A 24,178-nucleotide genomic window follows, 5' to 3' on the forward strand; every position below is an offset into this window, starting at 1 on the left:
TTTCCCTAAACCATTATAACATTTTCACTAAACTAAATTGAAAATAGATGGCGGATCAAATTGGTAGCTTTTAACACATTCAGTGCCAGCGCGAGCTACGCGCTACGAGCGTAGCCGATAACACGGGAAAAAACCGTAAGCGCCTACGAACAGAGAACCCGCCTAGCGGGTCGCTGGCAGTGAATGTGTTAAGGTCTTCTATCATTGGCCGCAAGAACTGAAGGTCAGTAGGTACCTATGTACGTTCATTTCAACGAGACAGTCTGTATAACAAATTCGATAACGTCAACCGGGTTAAACGCGTCACTTGAGTTCATGCGTTTTTTAAAGATTTCTTCTAAACGGAACATTTTAGAACTATTGCAACTCTATATTCGAATTATGGCCACCGAACTTTTAATGAAGACGGCTATAATAGTCATAATATCATGTTGCGTTTCGAAGATATCTTCAATAGACGCATTTACCACAAGTGACGCAATAGGGGGGGGGGGTATGCTTTATTTAAAATAAATTATTTTACACAATGCATGAAAACAATTTATATTCATTCTAAAACAAAAGTACCTATCCGTCAAACCCGTTCTTTATCGCTTCCGGTGCAAAAGTGCCCATAACACTCACGGCATTACCCCGCTGGATGGCTATGGACAGCCTCTGCACCAGAAACGATTCGGAGCGGGGATCCTCTCCCTTTTGCCTGAGTCGACGGCCTATGTCACGCACAAATTGTTTCGCGTCAGCACCCCAGCAGCCCGCCGTTTCCACCGCAAAAGGGACGAAAATATAACCCGAAATAAAGAGCGCTATCTAAGTATTAGAAAAACACAGATTGGACTTATTTTTAAACACAAGTTCTATTTAATAAATCGGATAGAAATATAAAAAGTAGGTGAGTTGACCGTGACGTCACGATGTAATGTTTCGTTCGACGTTTTGACAGTTCTAAAAACGAACCAAATGCGAGTGTATGTATCGGTGACGAGATGTTGAAGCGGGTGGAGAGGTTCAGGTATCTTGGTAGCACGATAACAGCAAAGTACGACCTAGATGCTGAAATAAATGCTAGAATTGGTGCTGCAGCTGTGGCGTTCGGGAAACTCCGGCCAAAGGTATTTCGCTCCCATGACCTGAAGCTCTCCACTAAAATTAGTGTATACATGGCAGCGGTGCTGCCGAACCTGCTGTACGCATCTGAGACATGGGTCCTTTACCGTAAGCATATACGTACACTTGACAGATTCCACCTTAAATGCCTCCGAGATATTATGAATATCAAATGGACGGACCGGGTCAGAAACACAAACGTCCTGAGGCGCGCAAATGTCGGAGGCATTGAGGTGTATCTGATGAGGCGGCAGCTACGGTGGTGTGGGCACGTGTCTCGGATGTCAGAAGACAGAGTGGCGAAGCGTATCTTCTTTTCAGAACTCCAGAATGGTAAGCGTAAAAGCGGTGGCCAGTACTTACGATATAAGGATGTTCTGAAAAGACATATGAAGAGATGCCAACTAGAGCCCTCTGACTGGGAGCGGAAAGCAGCGCAGCGGCCCGAATGGCGGCGCCTCATTAATGATAGAGTTAACATTTTTGAGACGGAACGCCGCAGTGAGCTCGACAAAAAACGTGATGAGCTTAAGGCTCGGCCGCCAACCTCAATTTCCTACAACTATGTAGGTGGTGTGCTGACGTGCCCAAAATGCGCTCGAGTATTTAGCAAGAAGATAGGGTACGTGAGCCACCTAAGAGCGCATCAGAGAGTGGATCAGCTACACTCTAATAACACGAGCTAAAAATTGCCTAGTCCAGAGCACACAGTCGCTGGGGCCGAAATCGGTCAGGAAAGCATCATCATCAGGAAAATATCCTCTTACCCTGTTTGACCTTAATTCTTACCTGTAGACAGTGTGTAGCGTAGCATCAAGCAAACTGGCATAGTTTTCGGCCTCGTTATAGAAGTTCGCGTGCTTGATGAGTAGAGGCAATATCGAGTTGCCGATGTAACGGTTCATTGACAGCGCCATGTCTGACTCGCAGCCATCGTTCTGTAATAAAAGTTATTTTAAAATATTATGAAAATAAAATAAACCGGATTTTAGTATTTGTTGTTATAGCGGCAACAGAAATACATCATCTGTGAAAATTTCAATTACCTAGCTATCACGGTTCATGAGATACAGCCTGGTGACAGACGGACAGACAGACAGACAGTCAGTGGAGTCTTAGTAATAGGGTCCCCTTTTTACCCTTTGGGCACGGAACCCTAAAAACGAAAATCAACAAAATAGACATCAGTTATGGCAAAGAGAATAAAGTCTATAGAGACGGATTGACAAAGTAAATTATGTAGCCACTGTAAATTTACTGCCATCTTTCGACAGAACATAAAACTGTTAGAACGCCATTTGACTTTGATCCTTATTCTTTAAGTGATATGTGTTAACTTATTAAATATTAATATTCACGCCATCTACTCGACTATAGGCCAAAGGTATGGTTCCATGTTTTCGAGCGATGGCGCCACAACCTTCAGCCTATGCTCGAGTAGATGGCGTGAATATTAATATTTAAAAAGTTAACACATATCAGTTAAAGAATAAGGATCAAAGTCAAATGGCGTTCAAACAGGTTTAATCTTCTGTCGAAAGATGGCAGTAAATGAACTGTAGCTACATAATTTACCATGACAGTAACTCTCTTCTTCAAATCCTCTTTGGTTATGGTAACAAAAGTCGCCAGCAGGAGAAAATTTTGTGACCATGCCTAAAGGATCACTGTAAGGGCCGTTTACATGCTCAGCTTATAAACCCTTTACGCATGGAACGCCACATTAAACCATGAAAGTATATTTACCCTATCCAGCATAGTGGCCGCGCGTAAGTCTGGAAGGAATGCCTCCTCCAGAAGCCGGTAGAACAGTTCTTGAGTCTCAATGCCGTATACTCGTTCGAGGAAAAGCACCACGCTCTGCTTGTGCCCGGGTATCAATCCAGATGGCATATCTGAAAGAAAGATCAGGTAAAACTCTTAGTCACAGATTAAGAGATCAAAGTGTAAGGACCGTGCGCGTTGGAGGGTCTGCCATCTTGTGGCCTGAATCGGAAACATATGTGCACATGTACATTGCCAAAGCAAGTGCTACCATCTACCGTTATCGTCGGTACGTTTCCTTGTGCATAGTAGGTTCTGCCATCTTGTGGGCTACATCGGAAGCATAAACGACACATTTACGCCTCGCGCCAAAAATCTGACGGGGCCTATACTGCCCCCTATAGTTCTTGCACGGGGCCTATAACTCCGTAACCAGATAACCACAGCGGAAGATCTTGTAATGAAAGTTATAACCTGGTTACTATTTTAGGGTAGAATCCTAAAGCAAATAGATTCTGAAAAGTACCGATATGCAACAACAACAACAACATTCATTCAATAAAATCTTCTTCTTTCTTCTTGAAAAGCTTCTCGCCAAATTTTGGAAAACAACAATTATTTTAATATACAGCAACAACCCCCAATAACCGAGTAGTAGGTAAGTATTGGTATCGTAAAATCTTGCCTGGTAGATGTTTTATGTAAAAACAAAGATAAATGGGGTTGGCAACTGATGGTAAAAGATTTCCATAGATGGCGCCATCATAGCTTGCCCCTTTCTCTAGTTTTGTTCTATGAGATTTGGCTTAAAGCGCTTGCATCCAGGCCATAAAATTCCAAGAAAAAAAAACAAGACACTGACATCATTCTAGGGCAATTTCAAGGGGCCCACTGATTACCAGTCCGCCGGACGGTATCGGCCTGTCAGTTAAATGCAAAAGGTGACAGTTCCGAACAACTGACAGGCTGATATCGTCCGGCAAACTGGTAATCTGTGGGTCCATTAATACAGGGCAAGCCATGCTGGTGCCATCTGTGAAATACTTCGGCCGGCCAACCCCATTATGGAGCACTGACGATAATACGCAGTCCTTACCAGACTTGGGTCGCTCTTCGCCGGCAGCAGGGTTGTGCAAAGTAAAACGGAGACTGAGGACCCCCTGAAGATCTTCTAAAGGCACCAGGGAACGCAGAATGGCGCGAGCTCGGAGCGATTCGTTCTTGCCCTGCGAACATCATCATCAGCTATAATTATATATCCCACTGATGGTAAGGTGCTGCTGTCACCTCTATTAAAGTTTCGAGATGACATGTACTGGGACCGCGTCGAGCACCAGTACCACCACCTTACAAGCCGTTCTTTGTATGGGGTTTTGGGATATAGTTCTTATGCTCACTCAATGTTGATTATGGACTTTATTTGCCTGTGTAAATAAATTATGCCAAAGGTATAGCGCCATCGCTCGAAAAGATGAAACCATACCTTCGGCCTAGTATCGAGTAGATGGCACCACTTTTTGATATTTAACAAATTTTACACATATTTGTGAAAGAATAATCAAAGTCAAATGGCGTTCTAAAAGTTTTAAACATCTGTCGAAAAATGGCAGTAAATTCACTGTGACTACATAATTTACTTTGACAATCCGCCTCTATTTTAAATTCTCTTTGCACAGGACTTTAAATTTCTACGCAGACGCAGATTCAGGATTTGAACCTAGGATCTCCCGTTTGGAAGCTGCATGCCTTTCTTACTACTATTTTTTATTTATTTTCTAACGATTTGGACTAACGAAAACTCTGTGAAGCCATACATCATTGCTCAGGATTTCTCCAATAAGTGTTGTCAGAATCAGAATCTATTTCTTTCTTCTCAATGTTAAATTTTCTCGTCTCTCAGAAACAATTTTGAAGAACATATCAAAGCAATAACTGCACCTGGCCACAGGTTAATAAAAAACTGGGCAAGTGCGAGTCGGACTCGCGCACGAAGGGTTCCGTACCATAATGAAAAAAAAAAACGAAAAAAAAAATGCAAAAAAAAAACGGTCACCCATCCAAGTACTGATCACGCCCGACGTTGCTTAACTTTGGTCAAAAATCACGTTTGTTGTATGGGAGCCCCATTTAAATCTTTATTTTATTCTGTTTTTAGTATTTGTTGTTATAGCGGCAACAGAAATACATCATCTGTGAAAATTTCAACTGTCTAGCTATCACGGTTCGTGAGATACAGCCTGGTGACAGACGGACGGACGGACGGACGGACGGACGGACGGACGGACGGACGGACGGACAGCGAAGTCTTAGTAATAGGGTCCCGTTTTACCTTTTGGGTACGGAACCCTAATAGTTACTACGTAACAGATACTTCATTCCCAAACAAAAGCAAAAATACCTACGCTATAATAGCCTACAGAACCTTAATAATAATACCTGCTGCTCAGGACAAGAAGAAATGTACCATAATTACGCGTACAAAGAGTCGAGACTGTGTTGCCCGCCGTTCGAGTCACGTGCCAACGCGTCATCGTAAGAATGCGCTAGGGTTGTAGCTACCCTACCTATGATGATTATTGTAATAAAACGAATGTTGCGAATCAAATATGTTTTAGTTTTAATATAATGATTTATAATTTTTTCACTTCTCGGAATTCTCTGTTATTAAAATTTAATAAGTAGTTGAAAATATCCTAAATCGCGTACTTAAATAATTTTAATAAATATTCAGGAGCAAAGCAACAGACAATCAACGGTTTTAAAAAGTTGTAATACGGTGCTACCAGGCCGATTAATTATTACGTCGTCAAAGTTATTTAAAAATACCTAACCCTTCAATATAATTATTAAACTTTCAGGTGGGACCTTTAGCCCGCCATAAAAAGATGATTTTTTATTATAGGCTTTTTCCTTTGTTTTTTGACTTTTTCACCCATCTACTGCACAATAATTACGTGGTTTCGGCATTTCGAAGCATAAGCGCGGGAAACGCGCGGTGCAATGCGGTGCGAGCGCTGAGGCGAGCGTTCGGCGGCCCTCTGTCGGTTGTATCGTCGACGATACGCCGAGCGGTAGGCATATAGCGCGTGGCCTTGAGCGTGTGACGGAGGCCTGACCTGGCGCACACCGTCTCAGAAGATCTATCAGTGTGCAGTAGAAATTCAAGATGGCGGCACCAGTATGTATGTAGTCTTCGTGGGATCTTGGTAGTAGGCTGAAAGTTACTCTAATCATCTGAGGATAATTACCAAAGCGATGACTCCAGCATCAGGTGCACACCGTCCCAGCAGATCGACGAGTGTGCAGTAGAAATTCAAGATGGTGGCACCAGTATCTATGTAGTCTTCGTTCGACATTGGTAGTGGGCTGAAAGTTACTCTAATCATCTTTAAGGGTAATTACCAAGGCGATGACTCCAGCATCTGGCGCACACCGTCCCAGCAGGTCTACTAGTGTGCAGTAGAAATTCAAGATGGCGGCGCCAGTATCTATGTAGTCTTCGTCTTCATCTGATTCTGGAAGCGGGTGGCTGAACTGTGAATAAAATAAACAGGATTAATACCGTATTCTAAAAAAAATACATATATTTCATCATCATCATATCAACTTTTTATCGTCCACTGCTGTGAGGCTTTTCGAGTACGCCACTTGTGCTGGTCCCGAATTAATCGCATCCAAAACTGGCTGGTAATCCTTCCGTGTGTTGTTCATCATTTATAGTTCTACCAGTAGGAAACTAAAGCGTTCGGTCATTTTCGGCTCCGTTCGGCTCAACATTGCTCCGAGCAATTATTAGGGTTGGCACAACTTGACGTCCCTTTGCGTGTACAACCACAGATAAGATAATACCCTGAATTTTGACAACCCTAAAAGGCCGAAAGGGATAGTATTATACATAAGAAAGGGACAGCATGATTTGTTGACTTCTGTAACACAGGTCTTTGCCTAGCTCAGAAGTCAGGGACTTCAACACCTACCTGTAACTTGTTTTCGTCAATGTTTTTTTTTTATTCGTCCCTGAATCGCTGTCAAACTTCGGTTTTGTAGGAAGTTTCCTTTCTGTACGGTAGTACTATAACTTATTCTGTGGTTCTGTAGCAGCCCTTATGACGGGTACTAACCTCTCTTAGGTAGGCAAGAATAAGTCCGTTTTCAATGCACTAACAGTTTATTCAGAAGGCACAGTATTTCAACAATCAGCGATAGAAAGCACAAGCAGTAAATAAGAAGAAGCGACAGAATTTGCGAGTGTAAGCGAGCGATGAGTCTTATTATTTGTGAGCAAAGCAACGTGCATTCAGTGTATCGTCTCGCGGTCGACTGGCGGGGGCAGGCGGCCGTCGCAAGCGCTGCGCTAACGGTGCTTGCAATTGAGACATTTGTACTCGGCGATTTCTTGCGACGACTACCTTACGACCCGGCAACGACTTACGGGAATAAGTTGCAATAGTAACTATCTATGCTATAGGTACAATATTAATATAGTTAATTAAATGTAGTAAACGATATTGTATACTCGTACTTAGTGTAGTGGTACACTATACCACTCCCCCCCAGAGACCGTCAAGGGCGATAATAATCGGGGGTCTTGACTATACGTCCTGATCGAGTTTTTCGATCGCTTGAGTCCACAGGCGGCTGAACGTAGTCATTGCTGGTTTGGCAAGCACCCTCGTCTGCGAGTACGTAAGCCGGCTTCAATCTGTCCACTGTCACTGTTGTTGGCTTCCCGTTAATGAGTATTGTGTAAACTTTTTCATTCCTTTTCAATACTTCATAGGGACCTTTGTAAGCAGGTTGCAGAGGTCCTCTTACAGCGTCGTCTCTTACGTACACATGGGAAGCAGAAATTAGATCTTTGAAAATAAACGTGGTTCTCTGGCCATGTCGTGAAGCAGGCTGGGGGTGTAGTTTTTGAGCAATTAACCGCAGTCGCGTCATAAAATCTGTTACATCGATATTTGTATTTGCGGATGGCTGAAGCAGCTCGCCGGGTAGTCGGAGAGTTTCACCGTACAAAAGCTCCGCTGCCGATCCCTGTACATCTTCTTTATAGGCGCTTCGGATACCTAGTAGGACCAGTGGTAATGCTTCCATCCAGTTGGATTGAGTGTGACAAATGATAGCTGCCTTGAGCTGCCTGTGAAGTCGCTCCACCATTCCATTACAGGCAGGGTGATAAGCTGTTGTACGCTTATGCTGGAAGCCGATCATTTCTGCTAGATGTTTAAATAGTGACGACTCGAATTGTCTACCTCTGTCAGTCAGTATGTCTGTGGGACAACCGAAGCGGGCTATCCATCCAGACATCAAGGCTTTGGCGACGGTTTCTGCTGATATATCTTGAATCGGTATGACCTCTGGCCACCTAGTGAACCGATCTATGGCAGTCAAACAATATCGGTAGCCCTCGGAAACTGGTAGAGGACCTATGAGGTCAATATGAATAAACATAAACCTAGCTTGTGGAATTTTAAATGAGCTTAATGGTGCGGTCACGTGACGCGTTATCTTTGATTTCTGACACGGGTGGCAACACCTTACCCACTCTCGGCAATCCCTATTCATGCCAGGCCAAATGTAACGCTGTGCAACTAATTTTACGGATGCGTTTGCGCCAGGGTGGCTGAGCGAGTGCAGGCTTTCAAAAGTTTGCTGCCTAAGTGACTTTGGCACGTAGGGTCTAAGGTTTTGTTTACTGCTATCACAATATAGTAGCAGACTGCTGCCTGGAAGAGCTACTTTCTGCAGACGTAAGGATGTGTCGCTATCGAGTAGGTGTTTCAGTTCAGTGTCGATCTTTTGGGCTTCGGCTATAACTTCAAGCGGTAATGGTGAAGCTACCTCTTCAACGCGAGATAGCGTATCAGCCACCACGTTGTCTTTCCCCGATATATGGCGAATATCTGTTGTGAATTGGCTTATGTAATCTAAATGGCGATACTGGCGCGGTGAGCAATTGTCTTTGCGTGTACTGTACGCATAACAGATCGGTTTATGATCTGTGTACACAATGAAATGTCTTGCTTCCAACATATGCCTAAAATATCTTATGCTCTCGTATATTGCCAGGAGCTCTCGGTCGTAGGGCGAATATTTCTGTTGCGCAGCATTCAATTTGCGGCTAAAGAAAGCAAGCGGCTGCCAAGCATTATTCTTGTATTGCTGAAGTGCAGCGCCAATCGCCGTATCTGACGCATCTGTGATCAGCGCGATCTTTGCATTTAAGTCTGGATGAGCGAGGAGTGCTGCACTGCATAAGCTTTCCTTGCAGCTTTCGAAAGCTATCCGCGACTCTCCGTCGATGTGCACGGGGTGAGACCCCTTTACAGAGTCGGTCAGTAGCGCATGCAATGGAGCCTGGATTTTTGCTGCATTGGGAATAAATTTTCGGTAGAAATTTATCATTCCTAGAAATCGCCTTAGTTCCTTCACTGTTTTAGGCAGCGGGAATTCTCTAACGGCTTCTACCTTCGAGCTTAAGGGTTTGATTCCGTCAGATGAGACGCTATAGCCCAAAAATTTAACAGATGGTGCTCCAAAAACGCATTTGGATGTGTTTATTACCATGCCATAATCTTTAAGTTTCTGAAACACTTGACGGAGATGGTCTTCATGAGCTTGTTCGTTGCTTGAGAAAATCAAAAAGTCGTCCAAGTAAGCGTAACAGAAATCGAGGCCTCGTGTAATCTCATCCACAAATCTTTGGAACGTTTGTCCCGCATTACGTAAGCCGAATGTCATAAATGGGAACTCATACAAGCCGAACGGTGTCGTTATAGCTGTTTTTGGTATGTCTCCTTCATTAACGGGTATCTGATTATAAGCCTTTACTAAATCGATGGTCGAAAAAACTTTGCAGCCAGATATATTGTGTGTGAAGTCTTGAATATGGCGGATTGGGTAGCGGTCGGGAATCGTACGAGCATTTAGCATACGATAATCCCCGCATGGACGCCATCCGTTATCTTTTTTTGGGGCTAGGTGTAGAGGGGATGCCCATGCGCTTTCGGACGGCCTTGCCGTTCCACTTTTTAGCATGTCCTCGAACTCAGCCTTTGCGATTCTTAACTTGTCCGGAGCAAGACGCCGAGGCGCGCCACTAACAGGGGGGCCCGCCGTTGTCCTGATATGGTGGACGGTCCCGTGAGCTGTCTGCGAGCGAGCGACATGCGGCCGCGTTATCTCGGTGTAGTTTCGAAGTAGATTGTGATATTTGGAGTCGCCATTTATAATTTTAATTGATGAAATATTATTTGACCTGGAGACTGGCGTTGCTATAGCTGTTTCTGCCGTTGTGATATCTATAAGGCGCTTGTTTTTACAGTCGACGACTAGACTATAGAAGGACAAGAAGTCGACGCCTATGATGGCCTTCGTGACATCTGCAACGGTAAATTGCCATGTATATTCACGCCGCAAGCCTAGGTTAAGACTGAGAAAGATGAATCCATAGGTGTTTATGCAAGACCCATTTGCGGCATAAAGCTGGTAACCTGTTCTGGTCCGGCGTTCCTGGACCGCAGATCGAGGGAAGACGCATAGATCGCTGCCTGTATCAACTAAAAACTGCATCTTGCTGCTCTGATCCGTCACAAACAGGCGACCAGGTGAAAATTGACAGTCGCTGGTCGCCATTATCGACTGCCTTGGAAGTTTCCCGATTTGAAATCACAGGGCTTAACACATCTTGTTGCCTTGCTTCCATATTTATGGTGAAACCAGCAAAAGGGAAATCTTCTGTGGTTCGACTGGGACCTGTTGGTATCTCGTTCTCCGTTGGATCTCCTAGACCTGCGGTTACGCGTCGAAAGTGCCTCCACTTGATTGGTAAGTGCCTCCAAGTGCTTAGCCATCGTTTCAAGTACAGGCGTAGCCATTGATGAGGTGCTAGCGGCTGCCACTTGAGGAGTTGTGGGGGCTACGTCAAACACCCTGTCCGCTAGATCTGCCAGCGCTTCCAAGTTTGTATCTGCATGAGATGCTATGGCAGTTTGTATATTAGCTGGGAGGCGATTTGTCCAAATTGTAAGCAAAAATTCTTCAGGTACCTTTGGTCCAGCTAGGTACTGCAGGTGACGTAGGAATTGTGATGGTCGACGATCTCCAAGCTCTTCGTGAAGCAACAATTGTTTGATTTCTTTTTGCCTTGACAATGACAATCGTTTAATTAGCTCGCTCTTTATTTTTTCGTACTTGCCTTTAGATGGCGGGTTCATGATGATGTCCTTCACTTCGGCGGCGTATCTATGCTCCAAAGTAGATTGCACGTAGTAATATTTCGTGTCGTCATCTTTAATGCCCGCTAGATTGAAGTTGCCTTCTAGTTGAGCGAACCATACCGCCGGTTCCGCGGGCCAAAACGGTGGTGGTCGGACGCCGATACGACAAATGTCGTGAGGTGTAAATAGGCTCGTTGAAGTGGTACCGGGGGTGGCGGGCGGCGCTTGCTTGTTCTTTGTTGTGTTATCCTCTTCGTCAGACATTTTTATTTGATTTGATCGCTTACTGTTGTTATCCGTTGATGTTCTCGGGGTCACCAGTGTAGCAGCCCTTATGACGGGTACTAACCTCTCTTAGGTAGGCAAGAATAAGTCCGTTTTCAATGCACTAACAGTTTATTCAGAAGGCACAGTATTTCAACAATCAGCGATAGAAAGCACAAGCAGTAAATAAGAAGAAGCGACAGAATTTGCGAGTGTAAGCGAGCGATGAGTCTTATTATTTGTGAGCAAAGCAACGTGCATTCAGTGTATCGTCTCGCGGTCGACTGGCGGGGGCAGGCGGCCGTCGCAAGCGCTGCGCTAACGGTGCTTGCAATTGAGACATTTGTACTCGGCGATTTCTTGCGACGACTACCTTACGACCCGGCAACGACTTACGGGAATAAGTTGCAATAGTAACTATCTATGCTATAGGTACAATATTAATATAGTTAATTAAATGTAGTAAACGATATTGTATACTCGTACTTAGTGTAGTGGTACACTATAGTTCTACTCTGTGCTTTGCAATTTCCCCTTAGAGAACAATCTAGAACTTACCGAAGTATCTCCCTCCTGCTCCATCTCCCTCAGCTTCCGCCTATCCGCTATCCTCTCGCTCATTTTGTTAGCGTCTACGATCGCCTTCAGTAAACCCTCGCCTTCGCCTCTCAGCGCGGGGCCGAGGCATTCTGGGCGACGGATGAGAAGGCGAATTACTAGGTTGGCGTTTTCTTCTACGCTTTCACCGTTCACCTGAAAGGAGTAAGATAATTATTAAGTTGCTGTTATGGATTTCCGCTTAAGGTTTGAGATATATTATCCTTTCATACAATCCTTTTATAGAACAGTAAAAGGTAATTGTAATTATTTACCAGTGACGGGACTAGATATCCCGCTTATACGGGTTTAATCGTTAAGTGTAGCCAGGCGATAATTCCGTAAATATAACAGATAACTATAAAATATAAATATAACTATTTGTGCTAGAGTTAGACCAAGAAAAGTCTGTAGAGATTTTAACAGCACACGCAGTGCTAGTGTTATTTATACGTCATCATTTCATAGAAGTTCAGACTTTTCTTAGTCTAACTCTATAAACTTAACGAAAGACTGGCTGAAATAAAACACGCCTAACGTAAAATTTTGCTAGAAATAAATCAATAAGTTTCCATCCGTTACAAGCTGAGCTACACCACAGTTGCAGCCTTTAATAACTATTACAAACGCACGGAGATTTTTGTTGAGCTTTGGCAAAAATAGTGGAATAAATTTTAACCCTAAACTTGGCAGTGTGCATTCTTATGCACGTTACACTTTTTAAAAATCTACGCAAAAAGTTAACAGCTTCATATAATTTTTTGACGCATATTTTTCGACTTGATACTATACTTAATTGGTAAAAAATTGTTTTATGTCGCTGGCATCTCTGATTTTGAGTGTAGCACGCAAAACGTCAGGCCGCGAAGATGAGTCTACGCATCGTATGGGAAAAGTGGTACTTTTTAGTGTTTTCCTTTTAGATTTGGGTCTGTTTATGATTGTTACATAAAAAGTGAATATATATTATTTACAATAACGTATTTTTATTAGTCATTGCATTGTTGTTATAGATAGCATGAACTCGTTTTATTGTATGTATCTACAAATGCACACCGCCAGCTTCTCTACTAACAACATGCTTTTTTAAATGTATCTTTAAAGATACATTGCCAGGTTAAGGTTTCAGAATGTTCATTGTCTTTCTAAGAAATTATTGGGATTTTAGGACAAATTACGATATTTTATTATAAAAGGTATTTAACTATATCCTTCAAGTGCCATAAATATTACAGATAAGGCTACAGCAACAAAATAGAGCTCGCAATCGGGTTGCTCTTATTCCTCAACCCGGGGTCAGATCAGAAATAGACAGCAGTAATTGCCTCCATCTTAACTATCTTCTCTAGAGAACCTAGACTTGTTATCAGACAGCGATCATGAAACAACAGATAGTGACCTCAGCCCAGCGACCACTGCTAGCCATGACCAGCATGCCACCACCACCATCGCCAAAGCAGGTAACATTGCTAGTACATTCAGAGTGAGTCTCCAACTACAAGACAAACAGTAAGCCTCTCTGAATAAGCAAATGCGAATGCCCCTACATCATCCCACAATCCTATTCCATCGCTATTTTCCTACATCTGCTATATCCTACTCTGCAGCTTCAAGGCTCCTTCCCTTGCAGTAGCTACTCGATCAAAAAAACTAAAACTATAATTTGTGACTCAAAAGAAGCCAGTCCAATCAAAACCTCTCACACTGTATTGGAAATGTAGCGATTTACGGGAATTGGGCTATTCAAAATTGAGTAGACGTTTTTGAAAGGCAGTAGTCACAGATAATATGTAAAAAAATAAGTCAAGTAAAAAGTAGCTGTTGCAGGGGAAGAAGCACTGAAGCTGCAGAGTAGGATGATAAATCTGAAAATGCCGATGGTATATGATTATGGAATGGTGTTGTGGCATTCGCATTTGCTTGTTCAGACAGGCTTAATGATTGTCTCGTAGTTGGAGACTCACTCTAAAGATGTACTAGCAATGTTACCTGATTTGGCGATGGTGATGGTGGCATGCTGGTCATGGATAGCAGTGGTCGCTGAGCTGAGGTCGCTATCTGTTGTTTCATGATCGCTGTCTGGTAACAGGTGTAGGTGCTCTAAAGAAAATCGTAAAGATGGAGGCAACTGTCTATTTCTGATCTGACCCCGGGTTGAGGAACTCAGCAACCAGATTGCGAGCTCTATTTTGTTGCTGTAGCCTTATCTGTAATATCTGTGGCACTTGAATAATATATTTAAATACTTTCAATAAATAGAATATCGTAATTTGTCCTAAAATACTAATAATTTCTTAGTAAGACGTAAATATTCTGCAACCTCAACCTGGCAATGAATCTTTAAAGATACATAACTCACCTTACAGTGAACCTGGCAGTAACCTGGCAGTGTCTCTCCTAGGATACATACCTAATTTAATGTTAATTTGTGAATCCTTGGCAGAGTGCATTAAAAGATACGTTGTATAAATAAAAAACTAAAATACTAAGATTTTTTTTATTATTTTTGTACCCTTAATTCAACCCTTAGTATCCCTTTTTTCAAGAAAAAAACACGAAAATCCAGCAAAATAAATCCTGCCAAGTTTAGGGTTAAAAGTGGAAAAATTACTGTTTTAGGTGAGACTTGAACTCACGGCCTCTGGATCGATACTCCAGCGCTCTACCATCTGAGCCAGCTCATCCATTGCCAGCCAACCTTTCCACCATATCCACTTTTAGATTTATTCTAAGCTTAATAGCATCGTTCGCAGACGTTTCTGCTTGTTCAAAATTAAAAATAGTGGACTTCAAAATACTGCCCATTTTTGTTGTAACACATGCTCACCCAGGTTTCAGTTCAGACACAGAAACTCCGAGTGTCATTTATCTTCCACTGAGTCCCAATGCGAGTCTATATAAATCTAAGCTATGCACACAATGCATAGATTCGTCTGCGAATACGTATTGAAACATACTCACCCAAACACAGAACCGCAGGAAGTCCAAGTATCGTTCACCCTCCACCGGGTCCCAACCCAAGTCTGGGTAGCCTTTCTCGACCAGCTCCGAGTTGCTCTGAAGACCGCAGCGGGACAGGTAGATGGCTATCTTCTCGAGGTAATGTTCTCTGAGGAAAAATAGGTATGGTAAGGTAAGATTATAAACTGGCTTATTTGAATGGCCTTTAGGTCATGTTCCAAGCAATTTGATCGGTGGATCGGAAGCAGATTTGAAACAAATATTATTAATAAGATTAGAGTTGCCAGTGCCAAATTCGACCTGTTGTGTTCAAAATTTTATTCAGTCCTTGGGAGAACTGTGATAAGAAAACTGATAATAGTAATGACATTACGCAGCAGATATACATCTATCAAAATTTCAGTCGTCATCATCCTCCTAGCGTTTGTCCCGTACTGTGACGGGGTCCGCTTTCCTACTTTTCTCCTTCCACTTCGCTCTATCCTGGACATCGGTTTCCGCTAACCCGCAAGCGTTTAAATATTTGGCGACGACGTTACGCCACCGCTGCCTTGGTTTTCCCCTCCTGTTTGGGCCTGGTAAGGCGAAGCTAAGGGCTCTATTGCCTACGTATTAAGACGGCCTTCTATCAAAATTTCAGTGTGATATACTAATAATAAAGTGATTTATCTTATAAGTAGCTAAAGCAAGTTCAGTGTTACCATATTCCATAAGACTGGCGTAAGCAACATCTAGCAGACCTAAACTGGAGAGGAGAGTGTTGGAGTTTTCCAATATGAAGTCAAAGTCGAACATGGTATTCTGATTTTAGAGACTAGCGCAAAAGAAAAACTAAAATTCGTATAACCTTAAAGCCAACGCCAGTTCCGTGTTTTCCATTAAACTTGAATAAGCGACATCTAGGGGCGTAGATCCTCGTAGTGAAGGCCTGGAGAGCAGGATGTTTGAGTTCTCCAGTAAAAAGTCGAAGTGGTCGAACATGGCCTTCTGGTTCTGACGGCCGGTGCGGCAGAAGTAGCAGAGGAAGCGGCAGCAGGCTACCACCATCTCGTGGGATGTGTCCTGGGGAACACCATGTGCGTCTTACAATACCAGTTAATATATTAGAATCCTAAAGTCAAAGTCAATAACACGTAATGTATAAAAAGGTAAGTGTTAATATCTCGAGTTCTTACCAATATGGGGCATTATCTATGAAAAGAGACCTTATTGTCGATGGCGCTTACGCCGCACAGCGTCGAGGGGGGCGCGGCATTGTATTTATATCGGAGCATCGTTAATAATGGCGTAAGCGCCATCGACAATAAGGACCCTTTTCATAGATAGCGTCACATATGTTCAACAACTTACCCTGGATTTTATATTTGATAAAATGCAAATAGCTATGTTATTGGTATTGGTAGTTTTACCCCAAAGTAGTATGCCATAGCGGAGTATGGAATGGGCGTAGGCATAATAGGCGAAAGTGGCCATTTCCAAGCAGTGTTTACAAAACATTCTCTTAACAGTGGCAGGTAACCATCGACGCAATGCTGTCTAACATTGCGCATTATAACTACCTGGTTCTGTAGCGTTCGACTTGCCCCAGCACTCAGTAACCTTAAAGACCACACAGAATTCCTAGATGTTTCCCCATTAGTTGATTTTGAACCTTATTGCAATCTCCATAGAGTGGTAATTCAATAAACGGTTTTAACGGCCAAGGCATTTATTATGCAGGTAAGTAGCAAGTGCGGTTTTACTTAACAATAAACAAAGGATTAGCCGTCGGGGTCTATTAGAAAACTACAAACTATACCTACCTTTTCCTTGTCTTCGGCGGCCGGAGGGTTGGCGGGCGCGGCGTCGGACTGCGCCTGCGCGCGGCGCCCGAGTGTGTTCATCATGACGGCCATCACGTTCTCGTGCACGCGGAGTACCCTAAATAGGATGTTAATTTATTTAACCTTTTGAACGCCACAGACGGCAATTGACGTCAACGCAAAATCGTGACAACGACGCCAAAGACGGCATTTGACGTCGACCGTTTTTTGATGAAAATCTACTGAAAAACACCCCACTTTTAGGTTGGCATTATTTATTCACAAAACTAAATTTTACCCCCGCGGCGTCAGTGGCACGGCAAACGGATGCGCCGTTTGGCGTTCAAAAGGTTAAGATTTGGGATTTACTAATATGTATGTCTTTTGATATATTTTATTCCAATAAATAAGACTCGAAGACACCTCGAAAGCAGTATGAGTCAGGAACAACTACTTAAACGATGATTTTTATCTTATATACTTCAGCATAAAAAGCCAAGCTGTGGAGTCTTGTACTTGTCAAAAATCGAAGCTATAATATGTCTGCCTTCGAGCAACACCGGCTTCCGACACATCGGAAGGGAGGGGCCCAAGCGATATCTCACCGTACAAATCTTTCTGCCATTTTTCGCGGGGGGAAAGGTGCACACAGTCGCACTTCTCACACACTTACATACAAAATCCAATCTGTAATGACGACACAAATACATAGAAAATGACACACGTCAAAGACAAATCTTGCAAACCTCGATCTCTTTTTGTGTACGGACGAGTGACAAGTGTCACAACACGCACACTAACACATTTTCGTTGAAGTATGTTATTGTATTCTGAGAGATGAGAAGTCGGATTTGTCGCTCGACCGATCCGCAATTTGTACTGAGCGAGCAAAATCGATAAATCCAACAATTACATGAGACTAAAATAGAATAATTGTGTTTGAATGTAATTAAACGTATGATATGTAAAAAAAACTATTACATGTGAAATGTAACACTTTCTTTTTGTAAATTTGATGTCCCCGACCTCTTTTTATAACAAAAACCGAGCAAACAGGCATTTTTGTGCAGCAGTGTTCACGCGCGCGTCTGGACTCGGTCTAGTGAAAAATCCAAGTGCAACTAGTTTTATTACCCGCGCTAGATTAGATTGACGCGCTAATCTTGTACCTCGGCAGAGGGGAAATAGTGCGAATACCGCCTCCCTTCCGTGTTGCTCGAAGATGTCTGCCCTCCTAAGCTAAAAAGCGGTATTTGCATTAAATTAATTTTCATTGAAAATACGTCCTTTTAGCTTAGGAGGGCAGATTTAGACTGACCTTATCAAATCTGGATGCTGGAAGAACGTGTGATTGTTCACCAGTTTCCTGTTGACAAAAAATACAATAATTACACCTAACATAAAAATGGTATCTCTTACCTCGCTGAAAAATAACCTTGTAAGGGTGTCTCACTTTGAGTAAATTGGCATCAACGATGAACGCATCATAGTATTTATTTCTCGCAATTTGAGTCACAATCTCAAAACGAACAAAATTCACTTTTCCCGCCTCTTAATTTCAAATTAACATGTAACGGTTAAAGATCATGTATTGGCAATTACAATTTGAATGCCATATAATTATGTTTCGAATGCATTGGACATTTTAAGGGTTAAAGTCTACTTCCCATCTTTTCCTCATAAACTCACCATTCTTTTCTAATATTATAGCAAAAAAGCGTATAGAAATTATCTCCCACTTACCACAATCGTTTCCTCATTAGCTCCTCTTCCTCCTGACTCATTTGTACCGGGAGCAAAGCCCTAATCTGGCTGAGTCCCACCCACATCTCAGCGACGTCTAGTTTGGTCTTGGCGTTGATGACGTAGGTCTTTTCTAGGGCACGGATTAGCTCGCCGACGGAGTCGTATTGACGGACGAGGAGGCTAAAAAGAACAATAAATTTAGTCTAAAATAAACAGTTAAATAACTTAATAATTAACTACAAGAGTCGTCTTCAATCACACTTCTAAATACTTATAATTATTCAAGCACTTGAAACAGATACGTATGTGGATCGTATTGATGGTAAGCTCAAAAATCTTTAACCTTTTGAACGCCACAGACGGCAATTGACGTCAAAGCAAAATCGTGATAACGACGCCAAAGACGGCATTTGACGTCGATCGTTTTTTGATGAAAATCTACTGAAATTGGCATTATTTATTCACAAAACTAAATTTTACCCTCGTGGCGTCAGTGGCACGGCAAATGGATGCGCCGTTTGGCGTTCAAAAGGTTAATTTCCCAGTGTCTCGATTGCATCTCTTTAAAATTTGTTCTCAAAATGAATATGTCAATACAGTTGGGTATTGTTTGGATTTTCTACCACATCAATTACACTTTACTCATTTCATCTTACATGCCATGTTTTTGTTACTATTTTTTTTAAAGGTTGCCCTAACAAAAATCAGAGTATGTGGTAGACTTTGACTTATTCTCCTATGTCCCCTAGATGGAGCAGAGGGCGTCAACAGCGCGCCGCCATCTGGATCGGTCTTGAGTTCGCTCCAAGTCTTTCCGATAGCCTTCGCCTCTGCAATAATAGTCGGCTAGGTCTGCTGGTATGTCATGTGGTAGAGGAAAGTGTAAATATTATTCGTCCTTACCTGAACATCTCTCGAACTAGCTTAGGGGTTTCGATCTGCGCCTCTTCGGCCCATGAGACGATGGTCTGAATTAAAACTTTGCGGAACTTCTCCTCTGGAGTCTTGCGCGGGGGCTCTTCCACAGGCTACAATAAAAAGTAAAATATGATGTCCACTAAAAGTGATAAAACCATTTATTAACACAATTAAATAAAAATACAGAGGTACTACAATACAAATACTAAAATAATCTTCCTGCGCGTTGTCCCGGAATTTTGCCACGCCTGGGGTCCGCTTGGCAATAATCCCAAGAATTGGCGTAGGCACTAAAGTTTTTACGAAAGCGACTGCCATCTCACCTTCCAAACCTGGGGGTAAACTATAGGCCTTATCGGGATTAGTCCGGTTTCCTCACGATGTTTTTCTTAACCGAAAAGCGATTGGTAAATATCAAATGATATTTCGTACAACCCGAAAAACTCATTGGTACGAGCCGGGGTTCGAACCCGCGACCTCCAGATTGAAAGTCGCACACTCTTACCGCTAGGCCACCAGCGCTCTTACTACTACTAAATTATTATTACTAATAAAATAAATTAATAACTATATATAGCTTAAATCTAAAATAGGCCCTTGAGGCATTGTACCAAGGATGCTGGCGGCATGACAACTGAAAACCGCCGTGTCGCCGAAATAATTTTTAGCTTGTAAGATTTTTACTATTGTAAGGTATATAGAAAATCTAAATCTATGGGCCTTAGTTGCCTGATAATAAATGATATTTAATTTAAATTTAATTTAATTTCCTCGTTGTATCGCTAAAAAGATCGAACATGGGAATAATGCATTGAATATAGAACATTATTATTCTGTCTTACCTTCGGCTCCTCATCTAATTCTTTGACTGTGTTGATAATGTTGTATATCTTGCCAATGGTCCCAGGTTTGACCTCCGGTTCAGTTGATTCCTATGAACAAAGAAAGAAAGTAATTTAAGTAAACAAAAGAAGTGTAAAAAGTAAGAAAAAAATCTTCTCCTTGAGTTTCAAAACCGAAATAAATCGCTATATACCGCACCACATCGCTGGCTTAATATTACAAAGTTCTATGTTACATTTTCAAGATAGTTGAAATTCGACTTAATGTCGCTATGACAATGTTCAAATTTCAGTTGGATAAAAGTGAAACAGAACCCTGTAATAGTGGCCCAGAAACATGTCGCGTCGAGACCATTTCAGGTAGTCAAGCCAACACGTAACGTGCCATGGGTGGCCTTTCATCTATTATTCGACTCGTAATTAATGTAAACAATGACATAGCGGCAAGTCTCGGCGCGCGAGCAGCCATGTTTGCAGCGAGGGGAAGCGGAACTACGTCACGGAGCGACTACTTAGACTCCAGCGGCATCTATCGGTCACCGGCGGCGTTACTCTCTCAATAAAGATCTCGGACGTAGAACGGAACAGATAATAATATTTTCTTTGTTTTCTTAAGTACATACGCTGATAATTGGATGGGGCTAAGAAACACTATACTCACTGGAACTTCAGGTTCTTGCAGGGCAGAAAGAGACACATGCGACATGAGCCCTTCATGGAATTCGGACATACGAGCGATGAGATCCTCGCCGCATGGAATGTTGTCCTTCTCCGCTTCCTCTACTAGGTCCATGTGCTTGAAACCTGCAGGATAATAATTTATTTAGAATAAGAAGAAAATGTAAGAAATCTTCTTCTTTCTCTTTGACTTCGCCCTCTCCCCCTCTCCTCGTTCTCATGCGCCAGGACCGTCTGTCCTGAGTTGTATTTTGGGTAAGAAAATGTAAGAAATAACGAAATTGAATTGAATGCAATTGAGGACGCAATCAAAACAGGATGGTCCAATGTAGCTGTCCTGAGCTAATGTATGTCTTTACTGCGCTATGTAATATATCATATTAAAGATATTTAATATAAGGATAAAGCCTACCTAACCTGTGCACTGCCTAAAGGTTGTCTGGAAAAAATCGCTTTTTAGCGATAAGACTGTGCCTTATGGCCTAAGTCGGAAAATACTTTCCACTCAAACTTCGCGTCAAGAAGCAAAGAGCCTTCTGCGTTTCCCTTCACTGCCGTGCTAGCGCAGGATTGGCGCGATAGCATCTCGCGGCGAGATAGATAGACTACCCGTCCCTCTTTTATTAACATAGTTAGAAAAAGACGGGTATTTAATTACACAAACGGGTCTACCGCGATATAATTTCATTGTTTTTACCTTTAATTCCGACGTTTCAGCTGAGTTGCACCAGCTGTGGTCACGGAAAGACAAAGGACGGAAGGTCTTTCCGTGACCACAGCTATGTGTACAAAACGCGAGAGTTTAAAGTGTTACAAAAGACGGGTACTCTATCTCGCCGCGAGATACTGTCGCGCCAATCATGTGCTAGGCCTACTGTTGTAATAACTATATATATACTCACTGAGTATGGCGTTCATCTGTTCCCGAGGTGGACAACGGAACTCCCTGGTCTTCTTGGCTGCCACTGCGCTCGGCAGGTCCGACTGCTTGATCTCGATGTATCGCCTAAAAATAATAAAATAAATGATTGGATAACCAGTAATATGGCTAGTACGTTAGAGCATTTAGTAATTGCAGACCCCTTGTCTCAACCCCTCCCCCCCCCCCTGTCAAAACAGTCTTCAGATTTTTGCGGGGGAGGGGCACGACAAATGTATGGATATTCCTACCTGACGTAACAAATAGCCATGTCAGATAAACGTCAGTCCATACAGAATTTTGCACAATTGTGTAAGGTTTTCGGCAGAGAGGTAAGCCCTCAAAGGCGACTCCTGTTATTAAATGCTCTAAGGCTAGTATTATACACTTGTCAACTTATAAGTACTACCATTGGGCTAAACTCGCCTTCAAAAAAAATATCATCATAAATAACGTTTTTAACTGTCTGTCTTTTTACATAGGTCATTGGAATCGATTGTGACCATAAAATAAATTGGCGTATCTTTAAAATATATCAATCAAAATACTATAAAACATTGCAAAATATGTCTAAAGTGTTATCATCCTTACTTGTCTTATCATGTAAACCAGCGGTCGGCAACCTGCGGCCCGCGGGCCGCATGCGGCTCGCGAACCTGTCACTTGCGGCCCGAGATGCGCCTTGGCTATTTTGTATGTAATAGTGACAAACGACAATGTCTCATAAAGTCATAAATATTAACAAAGTACGGCCCGCGTCACCTCCGTTAACTACTATGTGGCCCTTGGCTGCTATAAGGTTGCCGACCGCTGATGTAAACAAACACTTCTCGAAGATACTATCACAGTTTTCTCTGGAATCACACATAATCAACACGATGTTGTTGCATACTTAAAGAAACTCACAAAGTATTGAAATCAACCAAATAACCACTGAAAAATATCATTTCTATCAAGATTCTCATCTATAATCGCAGTAACGAACGGATCACCACAAAAACATTTGATATTACGATGTCTAGATTGTCTATGAATCGTATTGTTGGAATGACACTTGACGTCACGTTAGTTTACATGACAAAGACACGTAAGGATGAACACACTTTACGTTTAGTTCCTTACTTGACTTAAATTGTGAAATAATATTTAATACTTACCTAAGCTGATCAGTCTGCAAATCACCAACGAAATCATGAGCGAACGCTATGATGGCTTCGACTCTGTGCCGCAGCTGCACATCGTTGAGATGTTGCAGTAGATAGCACATCTGCAACTTTGCACCCTCCGCCATCTTCATGTGAAGGAGTCCCTTCCGGTGCTCATCTTTGCCTTCTGTAAATATTTTAATATTTTAGCTATTCATTCTGCTTCAGTAGGATGATTCGGTAGGCCTAAGAAGCGCTGGCTGGACGTCGTGACAGCGGACATGGAAGAGAACAATCTCACACCTGAGGATGCCGAAGACCGGGCAAAGTGGAGAAGATTGAGCAGGAAAGCGGACCCTGGCGCTAGGCCGGGAAAACGCTAGGTTGAAGAAGAAGCTATTCATTCGAAATTGAAATCGTAGTGAAACAAAAATATTCCGCAAATATAGCCGGCGACCCAATCATAAGTGGGTTAGACTGCCTTTCTGTGTACTTATATTGTGTGGTTACCAAGTGTATACCAAGTGAATGGGACAAGGGCAAGATGATGACAGTGATCGGCGCGGACGGTGCCACACCGCGGATGACTCAAATGTAGCTATCTTGTTCGAAAAAGTAATTATATTGAGTGTTAGTTTGAATAATATGTATTTTTTAAGAGTTCAGAATAAAAATTTTACTCGGAAACCCGCGTCGTGCCGATCACTGCTTATATTTTAGAAAATATAAGCAGTGATGTTAGTGGAGCTTTTTGATGCTGAGACAGCTGTCCAATGGTAGCAAAATAAATAATGATAAACGAGTTTATTACTTTGCGGCCGAGTGTTTTCACTTAGACAAAGTTCTACTTAGCTGTGGATGTAATTTATTCGTAGATTGTATCTAAATTCGGTTGTGTTCGATATCCAGCTATTGAATAAAAAAAAAGATCATGACCTAAGTATGAACATGAAGATTGTTGAGCGAAGCGGAAAATATAGGTACATACAGAGTACAGATTTTTGTTACCCTCCAAAACAAAAGGCAGAATCAATAAAATCTGTCTGTTTTTAACCTTTTCGACGCCATGTCAAATACAAGAGCTGTCACTCAGACACCACGTCACCGAAGTGTCAAAACTGAAATTGAACTTTATGCATATGCACGTGGGTCTATGTTGCTCTGTGGTCTGTGACCGATTATTCAGTCTTTGGCGTTGAACCTGCGGTGAGGA

The 24,178-nt window shown here is 42.4% G+C and overlaps 1 protein-coding gene across 1 annotated transcript in view; it reads right to left on the minus strand.

Moving 5' to 3' along the window:
• LOC134801880 (ryanodine receptor) overlaps nucleotides 1–24,178 on the minus strand; it is a 228,446-nt gene that overhangs the window by 74,077 nt on the left and 130,191 nt on the right. The window contains exons 47-61 of the mRNA XM_063774533.1: nucleotides 22,978–23,152; nucleotides 21,804–21,907; nucleotides 20,885–21,027; nucleotides 20,224–20,313; nucleotides 19,367–19,491; nucleotides 18,461–18,643; nucleotides 18,036–18,083; nucleotides 16,718–16,835; nucleotides 15,763–15,977; nucleotides 14,916–15,063; nucleotides 11,916–12,110; nucleotides 6,274–6,405; nucleotides 3,968–4,097; nucleotides 2,854–3,002; nucleotides 1,897–2,045 (exon numbers count right to left, since the gene is read on the minus strand). Coding sequence (XP_063630603.1) covers nucleotides 1,897–2,045; nucleotides 2,854–3,002; nucleotides 3,968–4,097; nucleotides 6,274–6,405; nucleotides 11,916–12,110; nucleotides 14,916–15,063; nucleotides 15,763–15,977; nucleotides 16,718–16,835; nucleotides 18,036–18,083; nucleotides 18,461–18,643; nucleotides 19,367–19,491; nucleotides 20,224–20,313; nucleotides 20,885–21,027; nucleotides 21,804–21,907; nucleotides 22,978–23,152 — 2,104 coding nt within the window. The remainder of the gene's footprint in view (nucleotides 1–1,896; nucleotides 2,046–2,853; nucleotides 3,003–3,967; nucleotides 4,098–6,273; nucleotides 6,406–11,915; nucleotides 12,111–14,915; nucleotides 15,064–15,762; nucleotides 15,978–16,717; nucleotides 16,836–18,035; nucleotides 18,084–18,460; nucleotides 18,644–19,366; nucleotides 19,492–20,223; nucleotides 20,314–20,884; nucleotides 21,028–21,803; nucleotides 21,908–22,977; nucleotides 23,153–24,178) is intronic.

This window comes from Cydia splendana, chromosome 23, assembly GCF_910591565.1.
Source record: "Cydia splendana chromosome 23, ilCydSple1.2, whole genome shotgun sequence".
NCBI lineage: Eukaryota > Metazoa > Arthropoda > Insecta > Lepidoptera > Tortricidae > Cydia > Cydia splendana.